The sequence below is a fragment of the Crassostrea angulata genome, chromosome 5, assembly GCF_025612915.1.
Source record: "Crassostrea angulata isolate pt1a10 chromosome 5, ASM2561291v2, whole genome shotgun sequence".
NCBI lineage: Eukaryota > Metazoa > Mollusca > Bivalvia > Ostreida > Ostreidae > Magallana > Magallana angulata.
The window spans coordinates 59,377,441-59,392,779 of record NC_069115.1 but is presented as its reverse complement, the minus strand read 5'-3'; the positions used below and the strand labels follow the sequence as shown (position 1 = coordinate 59,392,779).

The 15,339-nt window shown below is 32.5% G+C and overlaps 1 protein-coding gene across 1 annotated transcript; it reads left to right on the top strand.

Moving 5' to 3' along the window:
* Positions 1–13: 13 nt before the first annotated feature.
* On the top strand, positions 14–14,632 carry LOC128185535 (mitochondrial glutamate carrier 1-like; the record flags this gene model as incomplete). Its single annotated transcript, XM_052855110.1, has 10 exons — positions 14–239; positions 581–653; positions 3,121–3,255; positions 5,456–5,511; positions 6,045–6,135; positions 7,712–7,833; positions 9,440–9,600; positions 9,864–9,984; positions 11,518–11,593; positions 13,124–14,632. Coding segments are annotated over 10 exons (1,209 nt in total), but the record flags the coding sequence as incomplete, so codon positions are not given.
* Positions 14,633–15,339: the final 707 nt, after the last annotated feature.

Genomic DNA, 15,339 nt, shown 5'->3' with positions numbered 1-15,339 from the left:
GTGATAATTTTATCTTATCTTCTTAGTTAGTCCCGATTTTGTATTCAGCAGCTTCGTTTTACGACATAAGTTTTGTTATTGTTTGAACTTTGACCGACCGATATATGGCAAGGGCACCTGTTTGGTCGGGTTTAGTCTGCTCTTGAAACTTTCACGCTTTAAAGGCAGAGTTTACTTGATTTGCAGACATTTGTATTCTCTTGACACAGAGCACACGACAGTTACACTTACAATAACCGGTTGGATGTTTTTCTTCATTTTGCTACAAAACATTGTGTTGTTTATGATTACAAGTTCTTCTTCTTCTTCTTCCAATAAAGTGCAGGACTCCTTGGAGTATCATCGCAGTTTAGTTTGAATTTTCTCTATTCTCTCTTTACTGCATTAGGTGCATTGTACCAATGCGTGCGTTATTTTTAAAAATCAAAATCGACTGTCAAGATATTAAAAACAGAACATTTTAAGGCGAAAAAATGTAATTCTATCATCTCTATATTATGTCAAAGTTTTAGAATTATTAAGACTGACTTTTAGGATGTTGATATGTACATCTCTACATGTAGTTGATACTTTGTTGTAGGTTTTTATAACCACCAGACCAAAATGTCGCAAACAGGAAAGACAGGGACGGTCCATCACACGCCACAATTCTTGTATGTATTCAGTCTAGTCAGACTCCCAATAATGGAGTCAACAGAAGTGAATTTCTGCAAGCGTTTTGGACACCGTGTTCGGAGTCTACGCATGCACACTTGTATATAATATGGTGATTTTTCTATGAAAACATCAGGTCTTCAAATAATCATCTTGCAAAGTGGTGAATATGGTGGCAGACTTTTAACATGTTTTAAAAGACCCCGCGGATATAATTTACTATCAGTCGTATTTTCACAAAATAGGGGTTTATTTGTACTGAAGAAAGTTATTTATCTCCAAATTTGGATGTTTGGATGATGCTTAAAAAGTGATATATTTGTGTTCCAATAAAAATATTGATTTTATTATTACTTTAAAAATGATCAAAATTTACTTGGATTTGTGTTTGTGTCTAGATGGTCGAGTGGTTAGAACCGTGGCTGCTCACTTCCAGAAGCGTATAGATTTTAGAGATCGTGAGTTCAAAGCCCCGCCCCGGCGGACATACACATGTATAGTTCTAATATAGTGATTTTCGCTGTGCTCTAGATGTATTTATATCAGCAATTCAAGTGTATTTTCATTGAAAATACTCAAGAAGATTATATAGGAAATTGCATATTGTAGTATTTTGCAGAAATGCCTGGTAAGGTACCCTAATTTTTGGCAAGAAAGCTTGTCAAAGTAGTAGTAAACCATTAACAAATTCCCGCAAAAAGTTATCTAAAATTGAGGAACGTGTCGTCTGACCTTAAATTTTACTTTTTTTCATATATTTGTGCCAATTTATAATCACGAAACATACAAATTGATAAGTGGGTAAACAAAAAGAGCTTCGCTTAGTAATGGCTGCTCTAGAAATGTATTAATTGTATTTAAAAAAAAGGATTAATTGTTTAAACGCCTAGAAAATTCAACAAATTAGATACAATAACTCTTTAATAATTTGATCATTTAATTATCATCAAAACAATTGCTTACTGCATCTCTGGTGTTTGGAAATCATGTTAAATACGTAATTATTCAACATCATTGAATAATTTAGCATGAAAATAATTTAATGAAACTATATTTTAAAATAACAATGATAAATAAAAGTTATGGGTGTATTTTTCATTTTAAAAATTAATCTTAAGTTAGACTTGTAAACAGTTATGAACATATAGCATAAATATGATACATAAACATTCAGAAATGTTTTAGAAACTTTAAAATTAATATTTGGCATGTTTTTGACCAATTTAAGAGATTTTATTAGAACTAAGGGACGTACATTACTCACACTTTGTTTACACTATAAATGCCATTTTACCGCAATGCATAATGGAGCCAAAGACTCTGTTTTCGGAGTTAATTACCTCTGTTTTTCAGAGTCCCGACTAGACTGGTATTGTCTCTAAGACTTGATAATTTCATATTTTCATACAGATCTATAGCTCTTTATGTGGAAATTTGGGATTATAGACTGTATAGATGTGGAAATTCGGGTTTACTGACTGTATAGATGTGGAAATTCGGGTTTATAGACTGTATAGATGTGGAAATTTGGGTTTATAGACTGTACTAAAGTACTTTAGGTACTAAATTTACCTTGAAAGATTGAGAAGTTGGAATCCCCCCCCCCCCCCCCCTACGAATTAGGTTTTCCATGATTATGGGAATTAGTTTTTTTCTCAATATTTCTGAGGATTAGTCTAGCCTCCCCCCCCCCCCTTTCAATTTGCTTCCAACGCCAGTGTTCACCATGGGCAGATAGCATGGAAACTATTATTTGGTTAGATAGAATAGCATGTTTATTTTTTGTAATTTTACATTGAAATATTCACAAAGGTATAATAAATAATAATAATCAATAAGGGGTGAAACTGAAATCCATCATTTTGAAAAATAACTAATTATTGTTATTTCTACGAATTACAAAATGTACACATCTTTCTTATTTTTGTAAATATGACTTGTTTTCATCATATTTCCATTCCCAAGATAATTCTTCCAACCAATTTTCTTCATGAAAGAGACATAGTACATTATCCTGCCATGGTCCCATGTGTAGAGAAACATCTAGACCCACAGTAGAAACCAAAATAAAGTAGTGCGCCTCATAAAAACAAATCAGATAATTAAGTGCACCCAGACTTTCCAATTTGATGGGGAAAAAATGATGAAATACAGTCTTATTTATTTTCAGAGGTCACTCTATACTTTAAAATAAACTCCAAATGATTATGGCTATTTTTCATCATTATTCTAAAAACGATGAATTTCAGTCATTACTAAAAATCATTTTTATGATTAGAAACATCATTTTTAAAATGATGAAGTTCAGTCTCACCCCTGACTGATAATGCACACATATTTCCTAGAGCTATAAGTCAATAGGAGTGGATCATTAGATCAAACTCATCTCATTAGATCTACTGATCCACACCAGGTAACTCAACGTGATCCGACCCTTGGATCAAGGTCCTGTTGTATATTTCACAGCCCTGTTCCTAAGATAATCAATGGAGCCATAGCTGGTATAGTTGGTGTAACATGTGTGTTCCCTATAGACCTGGTCAAAACCCGTCTCCAGAACCAACAGCCAATGCCAAATGGAGAACTGTACTACAAAAGCTTGTAAGTCTTCACTTCCAAAGTCTGCTGGTCAGGACTGCGTTTTACAAAAGAACTTACGACAAAGTCGTAAATATTTTCATTCTCATAGAACGGTCTTTAACGAGCAAAATTTATATCAAACCATTTATTTACAACTATTTTGATTTCAATAATTATATTTTATAGATATTACAATAAAACATTGATTAGTTTGTGATTAATAAACATTCATTAATATAGTCGTAAGCCGTAAGTTCTTTTGTAAAACGCAGCCTTGCTTTATCATGTTTATGAATTCCGTAAGACAATAAAAAAGGCAACTTTCAAAAGGCAAAATACTCCTACTATGTAATTATAAATCCAAGAAAACTCTCATAAGACCCCTATACTACGGCTTCATCAATATTAGTTAAATACCAATATTCCTGGATTTTGTTGTCAAGTTGACCCACAAAGTTAAATTAAGCATTGAATGCTTAATTTTGGATGTCAGGCTGTGCAGACAAATTGAATTCCGCGCTTTAGCGCAGTATGATAATTTGTTTGCTCCACTTGGTGTGTTATAGCACTGACGACATAAAAAAATAAGCATTCAGTGCTTGTATTCATTTTGATGTTTATTTAAATGTATGAAATATTTATGTATTATTATACTTTCATGTTAAATACTGAAATCTGATTGGTTAAGACGCAGTTGATATCTGTTCTATTACCCTCAGCGTTAGCAACACACTTGGCAACGGGTAACACAACAAATTGTTACATGCGCGTAAATTATGCGCGTACGGTTCGCCATAGAATTCAAGTCATTCCAATATTAAAGCATTAAAGACATTCAGTATAATAAAATAAATAGTGCCTGTTTTGGAGGGTAAGAGTTGAAATTAACACCCCTCGAAAACCATTGTCAACCTCCGCTTCGCGTCGGTTGACAATGGTTTTCTCGGGGTGTCAATTTCAACTCTTACCCTCCAAAACAGGCACTATTTATATATTGTCGCTTTAAGCCATTACATGCAAATCTTTAAACTTATACTGTTTACAATCAGGTATTGAACTCAGAGTGCAAAGGTATACATTTAAACAATTTAATTATTCACAAAAACTGAAATGGTATTATATATGCTTTTACTTAATATATGCAAGCATTTTTATATCTTGCTGATTCTTTAAAAAAAATTTGTAAACTTTGGCCCCTGGACAATTATTGGGCCTCACAAGGGGCTCAGAGTTTGATGTACCGTAGGTTTATATCCTGTATATTTACATCTACCAAGTATTATTTCCTCTTATTCAGACTATTTCTTATGGAAACTAATAGTTAATTCATAGGTCTATAGAAACAGCCAGACTGAAATCAACATGCCCCGTTTATCAATCGGTCAAAATCTACAGTGGCTGAAACTGACAGGACTAAAATTGACACGCCCAGTTTATCCATGCATTGGTCTAAGCCAACAGTGACCTAAGAAAAATCACGGTCTGCACGAAATAATCATGATTATGTCAGACTCAAAGTCTTACAGAAAACAATTTGGCTGTTTCTTTTAGCTAACATACTTAATAATATGTACATTAACAGTAATTTAGTGAATTTTACAAACTTTTCATAATCAATTTATTAACTATAGTTAAAAGAAAGATGTTAATATAAACAATAAAATGCTTTGTTTGATGATTCATGCGGGTTATGAAGGTACCTATTTCAATCAACAAAACATGGAAAGATGACCCACTCTACATTAAAATTATCATTTTGTATCCCAACAATCGAATGTTTTGAAAATGTAATTCAAGTTCGTAAAGTTGTGGCCAAAGTCACACAAGTATTTGAAAGGCCTGCTTTTTTTGTCTGAATTGGCTCAGTGGTAAGAGTACCAGACATAATCTAATTGTATAAAACTAGGGTTTTTATTTTGTGGGTTCGATACCACCAAAATTTAAGGCAATATCTTTTCTCTTATCGTTTGTTAAAAATATTAAAAACTGAATATTGTTAAAAATTGTGCTTTTGCAAAGTTTTATTATAATGTATTTGAATAAATTTGATTTGGAAAATATAAATTCAAAATTATATTTCATGACTAAGCCAAATGGCCATTTTAGCTATCGATCTTATCCCCCCATCTTCTTTGTTTGCAGAATGCTAGACTGAGAATTCACAAATGTTTCACTGTAAATAGTGTGTAATGTATTGTTTTTGTTTAATATATTTGACCAGGTTTGATTGTGCCAAAAAAACGTTCAAAAATGAGAGATTTCTTGGAATGTATAGAGGTAAGTAATGTTCAGAGGCTTTCAGAGATATATCAGAGGCTGTCTGTATATGGGGAAAATCTGGAAGAAATTCAGAGTTGTCTATATTTAAAGGAATTTAGGTGGCTGTCTGAGGAAATGCTCGGAGGCTTATGGTGGTATTGGACACCTCCTGTCCATGTTGTGATGACTATTTTTATCGAAATAAATAATAAAACAAAGTGTAGTTATATAAGTAGTTTCTTTTCCAATATTGTCATGTAACAGCTTTGCACAATGTGTTACAGGGTTTACTACAAATCTGTAAGTCATTAGTTCGAATCCTGCTGGGGGAGGGGGGGGGGGGTTTACATTTTTTTACCTCTCCAAATATTTTCAAAAGCTATTTTTGTTTAAATATTGTAAAATTTGGAAATTCTAAACCTGTGAAAGTATTCTAATAGAAATGTATTTTACTCCTCATTTAATATCAACAGATGTTCCATACCACCTTAATGTGATAATAAATGAAACTTCATTGAATCACTGACAAGAATCTCTTTAATGTGTTCCAGGCTCTGCTGTAAACTTATTGCTGATTACTCCAGAGAAAGCCATTAAGCTGGTTGTGAATGATTATCTACGATACAAATTCACTGACAAAAAGTAAGTACCAGACAATGATCATTCCCCCCCCCCCCCCCAAAAAAAAATATCAATTGGATAATCTTCCCCCAGAAGTAGGAAAGAAAGAGATTGATTTTATAATGAAACACAACAGCCATTAGAGTATGTTAAACATTTTTTTATGCTAGAACACTTCAAAACTATGATATTTTATGATATAACACTTCAAAACTGAAGCACAGTGAGGGTTTTACTCTATTTTCGATGCAAGTATTAAAGCGGGTCAGAAGGTAAATGATCTGCCTCAAACTCTGTTAACTTATTTATGTAGATGGTTATAAATAACTTGAGCTAATATAAAACTCATTATAGTACTGTGACATCCCTTAATGTAATTTGTGCATGCTGAATAATGTCGAAAAGGTATTTTAGCATGATTCCAGACAGAGTCTTTTTGGTGCTAGAACCATTATGATGTCATAATTGATTTGATTTATTTTTTCCCATATTTTACAGCTATAAAGGACTTATGTATAAAATAAAACATTTTGACATTCTATATTTAATAATGGGAAAAGTAATACCGGTACCTATATTCAATTTGAAATCATTTTAAAGAGGAGGCCAAGAGCTTGTTTAATGTCATTTTTTGAGAGACTGTAGGCATTATAGATATATTTCATAAGTCAAAAATCGACACAACTCTAAGATTTGTTACTATTTCATAGAAAATGGTTGTCTAAAACATGATTTTTTTATTGCATTTACCAAATATTTAAGCCCCGGTACACCCTACGTAACAAAGATTATAAAAAAGAATTTATATATTGAGTTTCATAAACCTGTAGGCACCTTTCATTTACTAGATCTTGACCTTAAAGCAAGGTCAGCCACTTTTTGCACTACAAAAAGTTTTTATTGATGACGTAGAACAGCTTTATACTGCGTCATAAGCGATTTTTCATTGAGATTTAGTGATCATGGCTTAAGGTATTCGATGTATAACGACCACATTTTGTACCTTATAAATGAATGGTCCAATATTCTTAATCATGATATCATTTTGAAGGTGTTATCAAATACAAATACTCCACCAAAGGAATTTTCAAAATTTTGATTATGGTCCAACTAATTACACCTTGAATTTTGCATTGAAGTCTATGGGCAATGTATGTTTTATTAAGATATTGTAAAAAGTAACCTAAAATTCATAAAACTCTTTTGGTTAATACATGCATAAACTTTCTCTTTATTTAAATATGAAATAAAATGAATCATTTACCGCAGATATTTTGAGAAAATTAGAATTTTGTTTTTTTCATCAAGGGGAAATAACTCTTTTAAAAAAATTTAAAGTGCAAAATGACCAGCTCCTTATATGTTTTCTGTCATGTGAATTTGGTTCATTTCACATTCATAGTTATTTAGCAATACATATTTAACTAGTTTAAAATGATTCAAAATTGTTCAATATCCCTTCATTATACATTGAATACCTTAATATTGAGAATTTGATGTTCATAAGAATCACTCCTTTTTTGTGCGCCATATATCTGCGCAAAGCAAATTGTGTCCATAGTCCTTAAAAATTTAAGTTGTAATTATCTTTTTGCAGGACTGGTGTTCTGTCCAGTGGGGGTGCCATAGTTTCTGGAGCGGGGGCGGGGCTGTGTCAGATCATTGTGACCACCCCCATGGAGCTTCTCAAGATCCAACAGCAGGATGCAGGCAGAAGTGGTAAGGCCCAAACTAAAAAAAAATTGCAGGATTCAGACAAAAGTGGTAAGGCCTAAAATAAAAACATTGCAGGATGCAGGTACAAGTGAAGTGGTAAAATGAAATTAGATAAAATACAAAAAATTGCAGGATGCAGGCATTTAATGATAAAGCATAATATAAAAAATGCAGGATTTAGGTGAAGTTGTTAGGCCTGAAATAAAAAATTCAAAATGCAGGCAGAATGGTAAGGCCTAACTAAAAAAAAAAACACATGATGCAGGCAGAGGTGGTAAGGCTTTAAATGAAAATGCAAGATGCAGGCAGAATGGTAAGTCCTAAAATCAGTAGAGTTGACTTTGAATACATTAAGGACCCATTAAAGACCTAAGTTAACAACAATTTTGAATAAGAAGAGTGGGACATAAAGAGGATACCTATATTGTGTGATTTTATATTTGCTTTATCCAACGAGTTGAAATGGTGTATATATTCACGAGGCTTGCCGAATATAACCATTTCAAGGTTTTTAAAGCAAATATAAAATCACAATTATAGATGTTCTATTTTAATATCTCATACAATTTGATTTATATTATGAAGCTTTTTGAGACAGTCCCTTATATGACACGAATTGTTTTTTTTTCAAAGATTAAAAACAGTGATGCAACGTTGTGTTATTGTGACCTTGCGCAATACAATTAAGTATGTCATTTCGGAAATAAATCTAACCGTTTTAATGTAAAGTTTCACAGAAAATAAACCTTGAAATAATTTTTTTGCTTTAAAAAATTTTTCTTAGAGCTTATTCACTTGATTATTTGGAAATACTGACCAGAAGACTTGAATAATCAAGTTTGTTGACAAACACAAAGTTGCAAATGCTCTTTAGTTTGAATTGACTCAAACGAGGAACAGTTGTTGATGTTTTATAAAACAAGCTCTAGCCCAATGATTTCAAATTGAAAATAGTGAATAAGGATGCTTACTGGTGGTGGAATAAAAGTCTTAAGAGACATTATTTCGGTAAGTTCTTGTTTATAAACTCAACAAAAGCGTTCTGTTTTCATAGCGTCCTCCAAAGTGATTTCCTTGCATGATATCTAACATGATTTGCAGTTTTATAAACTACACAGTGGCGTTGGAAGCAAATTGAAATGCTTTCCTTCAATTTTGTAATTTAAATCTTTGACAAAATCCATTTTATAATAATTAATTGTAGTAATTATAGTTATGTTAAAAGTACTAGCAAATCTTCGAAAATAGGTCAGCGAAGCGTTAAAGCGAGGGGTTGTGTCAAAAAATGGTTCGGACTGGAAGTATTTGATAAAGCATCACCCATTTGATATAGCAAAGGTATATCACACGGGTAGTATACACTACAGTACTATAAATCTACCTACCCACATTAAAAATTGTAAGTAGACAACTGCAAACAGAGATAGTTTTCGTTATGATTGACCTCTACCAGTGCACAGGACTTAATTAAAGTTAAAGAATTACTAGAAGCAACAGCCTAGCGAGTTGACAAGTTTTAGACGATTTACTCAACTTTTTGATACCATCTTGTTTTTTAAAATAATGAAATTAAAACCATAGTGATTCACCTTTATTGCATTATTTTTAGGAGCTGCCAAGTCCGAGCGAATCACCGCCACTGGTACAGCCCTAAAGTTGATTCGGGAGAAGGGAATTGTGGGTATATACAAAGGCTTCCGTGCCACGGCTCTGCGAGACGTCACTTTCTCCGCTATTTACTTCCCTTTGTTTGCCATTTTTAATGAGAGGGTAGGACATGATTTCAGATTAACTATTTCTCAACTATAAAGATTTGTAAATCTTTATCATAAGAGAGATTAGACATATTGGCTTAAGAGGTAGAAAAGAGTAATTGTGCGTTGTGTAATTTGTAGCTAATTTCTGGTAGAAAAGAGTAATTGTGCGTTGTGTAATTTGTAGCTAATTTCTGGTAGAAAAGAGTAATTGTGCGTTGTGTAATTTGTAGCTAATTTCTGGTAGAAAAGAGTAATTGTGCGTTGTGTAATTTGTAGCTAATTTCTGCTGATGTTACTGGACTAGCGAAGGGGGAGAACCAGCCTGTGTTTATATACTCACTGTGTGCGGGTATAGCGGCAGGCGCCATAGCATCTCTGTCCGTCAATCCAGTGGATGGTAAGTCTATTTATTTACTTTGTAGCTTGTAAGGCGAGTTCTGATTGGTTAACAACTTAGGTGTACCGTATTTTTCAGGGCATTGGCCGATATTTTAAAAATAAACAGAAAAATCAAAATCCACTGGATTTATCCATTGTAACAGTTTATTATTTATATATATAAGAGGTTGGATTTTTTTCCATCTGTAAAACCAAGCGTTCATTTATGAACCCAGGAAGCTATTGTTGCATAATTAAAAAGAAAACGAAACCATGTAGAATGTAATTATTATATTATATGAGTCTGGTTTCGTTTGTAACTGGGTTACAGAATTGCCGCACTGGGAAACTGTACTGTATTTTTGCCATATATGGATAATGGTATTCTGATGTTATGTGTATACAAAGGTGTGAAACCGGTGACTTAGACACAGAATTCCGGTGTCATAATATTTTGATACCACGAAATATTAAACCTGGGTTCAATATATTATGCGATATTATGAACCCGGGTTTAATATATTGTGGGGTTCAAAATATTATGTGACACCGGCACGTAGTGTACAATTAAGACCAACTGTTACTCTTCATTGCATTGACTGTGTTTGTTTGCAATACAGCTTCTTTGTATAACGGAAAGTCTCTCCTTAATTAATGGAAAAAAACATAATTTAAATATTTTCTGTGTGGTATTTCCTTTTCTCATTCAAAGCGATTAAGGGGGATAACTCTATTTGAATATGAAACCACGTGTTGAGCTAATGGACGCCACATACTTTCAAAGTATAACTTGATCAAATGAAATTTTGCAATAAGGTATTAATGAAATATAAATTTGTTTGGTAAAATTTAATACATGTACGTAGTCAATCAGACAAAACCATGGAGGTTGATGATGCTATAAAATTACACTTTGTAAAATTATGATTCGTATATACCGACGAATACGGAAGATCTCGATCATGATCCACTAAACACAGAGCCAGATCTATTTTTGAACTTTGCTTAAAATATATATATATATGCTTAAGTCAATTAAATAATTTTAAAAACTCTTTTAACTTTCTACATCGGTATTCCTGAAATTATATATAGGATGATTTCCTCAATCATTGGCCATACTTTCACTATAGTATTGAAAATTGGCTTATCCCCATGATCAGCAAGTCTAAGGATTTTTCCTGAATATTGTCTAAAAATTAGCAATTCAGCCTATGCCTTGCATTGACATATGTCCCGAAAAATGCGGTATATATCCATAGACGCTGCTGAAGCTGGTTTGTGTAAATAAATTGACGTCACAATTAATGCAAAGTATAACATACGATTATTTTTTTTTTAAAACTGTTTTGAAACGATGTTTTTATAAAGAGTTATTTTATTATTAACTATAAAAGAGACTTTGGACACATAATTATATATATATTTTCATGAAGAGAAAGGTGACGCCACAATGCATTAAAGTGGCATTATCTACCTAATATAATGAGGTGTCTATGACATAAAATGAACCAGAGTTCTGTTTAAAGTTTGACTGGAATTTTGTTTGTAGTGGTAAAAACTCGACTCCAGACTCTGAAGAAAGCCGAAGGGGAGCTCTCATACTCAGGAATTGCAGACTGTTTCACGTATGTACTAACAGCTTTTAGAAAAATTTACATTTTATCTATGTGCTCCAATAAAGCTATGCCCCAGAAGGAAAAATCATTTAAAATTTAAAATACATGTAAAAGAGGAAAACGTGTAAAGGTATATTTTTGTCTGGAATTTTGATTCAGAAATTGGTTTTTAGCTTACCTGAGGGTAGGGTTGGGCCACAATGGAGGACAAACTTTAACATAGGAATATATATAAAGAAAATCTTTAAAAATCTTCTCCTCAAAAACTTCAGGCAGGAAAGCTGAAATTTGACCAGAAGCATCCTAAGGTAGTGTTGATTCAAGTTTGTTCGAATCATGATCCCGGGGGGTAGTGTGGGGCCACAATTGGGGGGAGTCAACTTTTTTACATAGGATTATAGAGAGAACAAGAGGCCCATGGGCCACATTGCTCACTGGAGGAATAAAAGGTATCATCAAATCAGCTTAATTGAGTCATAATAAAAACTATCTGGACAATGTAATATAATACATGGAGATTCTATAAGAAATACCTGGCTGATTAGATTCTGAGAAGAAGATTCTTTAAGATTTACTCTATATATTCGTATGTAAAATTTTGACCCCCCCTCCCCTATTGTGGCCCCACTCTTCCCCCGGGGGTCATGATTTTCACAACTTTCATCCTTCACAACCTGAAGATGCTTCGACACACGCACTTCAAAAATATTTTTTTCCTTATATTTTTTTACATGGAATGAATACTGGTTATTACATGATCTTATATTATAATATATGTAAAATAAGCAAACATATTCTACTTCCGGTGAGTTATATCAAATATCTAAGGTACCTATCCTTTTTGCAGATTTGATACCCGTGAGATTTTAGTCACTGTAAGTGATTGAGACACGAACTTTTATGAATGATAGACGATTGAAGATGTGTTTAACAGGTTTTATTTTGTTAACCCTCACTTCCGGTACTCACCAGAAGAGTTCAAACAATTCATGTTTTAAACAAGTTTAACCGATTGTCTTTGGTGTTTCGTCTAGCATGATAAACAATAATGTACACTAGGCAAATGTATAAAAAAAACCCAGCTTTTATTTTCAATAATCACTTTCGTTCGTCCGTTCCAGTCTCGAGACAAAAAACCTAGTTTCACCAGGGTCTCAGATTTGGCAGAGAGTATCGATATTTCATCGTATCATATAAAACAAATTCAGACAGAAGACCTACTCGTAACGAGATCTAGTTATATAGGGTTTTACTTACTGGTATATGCAATATTTTGACATATTGCTGATTCTATAAAAATGTCTGTATATCTATTCAATCTTCCATTCTGTATATCTATTCAATTTTCCCATTCTGTATATATCTATTAAATCTTTCCATTCTGTATATTAAATCTTGCAATCATAGGCAAGATTAGATTCACAGGTTTGAAGAAAAGCTGCTACAGATAGTTCCTTACAAAAAAATCCGCTAAGTGCAGCAAGTTCACTGCACATTAAAGTTTTCTAAGTATTGTGCATTTTATGTTTAATATTTCAGTAAAGTGTACACAAAAGAAGGATGGAGGGCTTTCTTCAAGGGCGGCTTCTGCAGAATTTTAGTCATTGCCCCCCTGTTTGGGATTGCTCAAGGCGTCTACTTCCTGGGCATAGGCGAGCATATAGTAGGATTTTTCTCCAAGAAGTAACTACGTGTCTCGGGTTAGTTTTAAATTTTCAAGATTCCAACCAAGTCTGAATTGTCAATTTAACTGTGATATTGAAGATTGATTGTTCAGGAATTTACAGTGTACCAGTATGGGAAATATAGCGAAAAACTGTTGATTATTGGCATTTCCGTTATAAAGTGGATAAACCCACATTGTTTATTATCTACCATTTTCTGATTTCATTGATATGGAGAAAGAATTTTTTTTATGCATTTCCGTCAGTTGAAAAATAGTCCTTCATGTATTTCTATTGAATGAGAAATTGTCAAGTGCTGAGTTGTTCAATTTCTGGTACCAAATGATGATTATATAGATGTTTCTAAAATGTGATTTAATGGGAGTTGGATTATTTATTTATTACATGTACATGTACTAATGCAATCAGAAACTACATATGTAGTAACACTGAATTCAAGACACTACAATCATTCCCTCTGGTGAACTTAAAGTTCAAGGTTCATACCCAAAGCCTGATCATGTGTATGGTTTCAGTTTGTAAAATGTTGGGTCAAGGAAGGATCCTCATCAGCAAAAAGAATTGTTTTTCTTTCAGATGCCGTGTAATATTTAGAAATATTAGTTTTCATCACTTAGTCTAACTGATGTATTTATGAATCTCATCTCAATTCATGTAGATGTGTTCAAAATTTGTTTTGTTTTTGTTTTTCTTTTAATGATAAATTCATAATTTTTAATAGTTTTATTTATATACATAATTAATTCAAGGTTTTAAAGAAGATAACATGGAATTGATACATCTATCACACAGCACTAGATTTCCCACATTGTTTGATACTTTTTTTTTTTGTATTGAAAGCTTCAACTGCTTTTGCAAGTCAACAGGTTTTTCCTTTAAAATGTTAGTAAATGTTCTGTAATTAGATGAAATTTGAGGTGCAATAAAAAATCAGTAGAAATGTTCTGGTGAGAGAGAGTCTTTGGAATAATGCTTCCATTAAATATGAAAACCATGATATTGTCAGAGAAAACCTTCGTTGTTTGATGTACTTTCATGTTGGTATCTGTTTGTAAGCTAATTTTTTTTTCAGTTTTAGAATGATTTAGTTGTAAAATTTTATAAGTTAATTTTTTTTTGTACAACAATTCCTCTTTTCTATCTTGGTTGTTTTTATCATGTATATATACATGTATTAGCCAGCTACCTTGCTTGTATGTATTTGAATGATGTGAAATATGGAGTTTAATTTTGGTGATAAAATAGATGATAGATCCAATATATTTATTGGTTTATTTTTCTTTTGCCATACAAATAGGGATTTTTTAAAACTATAAATGTATTTGTTTTTTATTTCATCCTGAAAAATAAATGAGAAATTCTAGCTTTGCCTTATTGTTTTAATTCAACTATCATATAATGGTTATCGCAGAGATCATAGAATGAAATGCTGCAGCCATTATTTTCCAGAACATCAGGTCATGAAGAAGTTTATCAAAAAATTATGTGCTGCAGAAACACAAGTCAACTTTATAATGATGAAATTTTTTTACATAAACCCAGTTAGAGGGTTATTTATTTTCCTGCAATATTGCCACTTTCATATATCCCGCATGAATCACCAAAGAAAGCATTTAATTGTTTAAAGCTGACATGAATTCATAAGCATGTCGACACCCTATTAGTTGCGATGGCTCCTCAACTGCCATTAGGGTATTTATACTTTAGATTCCTATTAATAAAACACAAGGAATTAATTTCCGCGTAAAATCACAAGAGGCAATTCTTGTAAATTTTAAAATCTCGCTTTTATATTTCAGACAGTTTTGAACTATAGGAACTTATAACAAAAAGTTGGTGATCGCGATTATATATTCTCGCGATTTGAAACAAAACCGCATGATTGCAGAATTAAGCACGCCTATAAAATAAGGAATTTACAGTACTTGTCAAGAAAGTAATGGTTGGTTGCTTTCCGATCAAGGCATTCAGGTTGCACAGAGTTCTAAATGCATGAACTACACATTGAAGTGAATGTTTGTAAAAAAGACAAAAGATAACTATGATCAATAAAAAATAAGATATGGTATA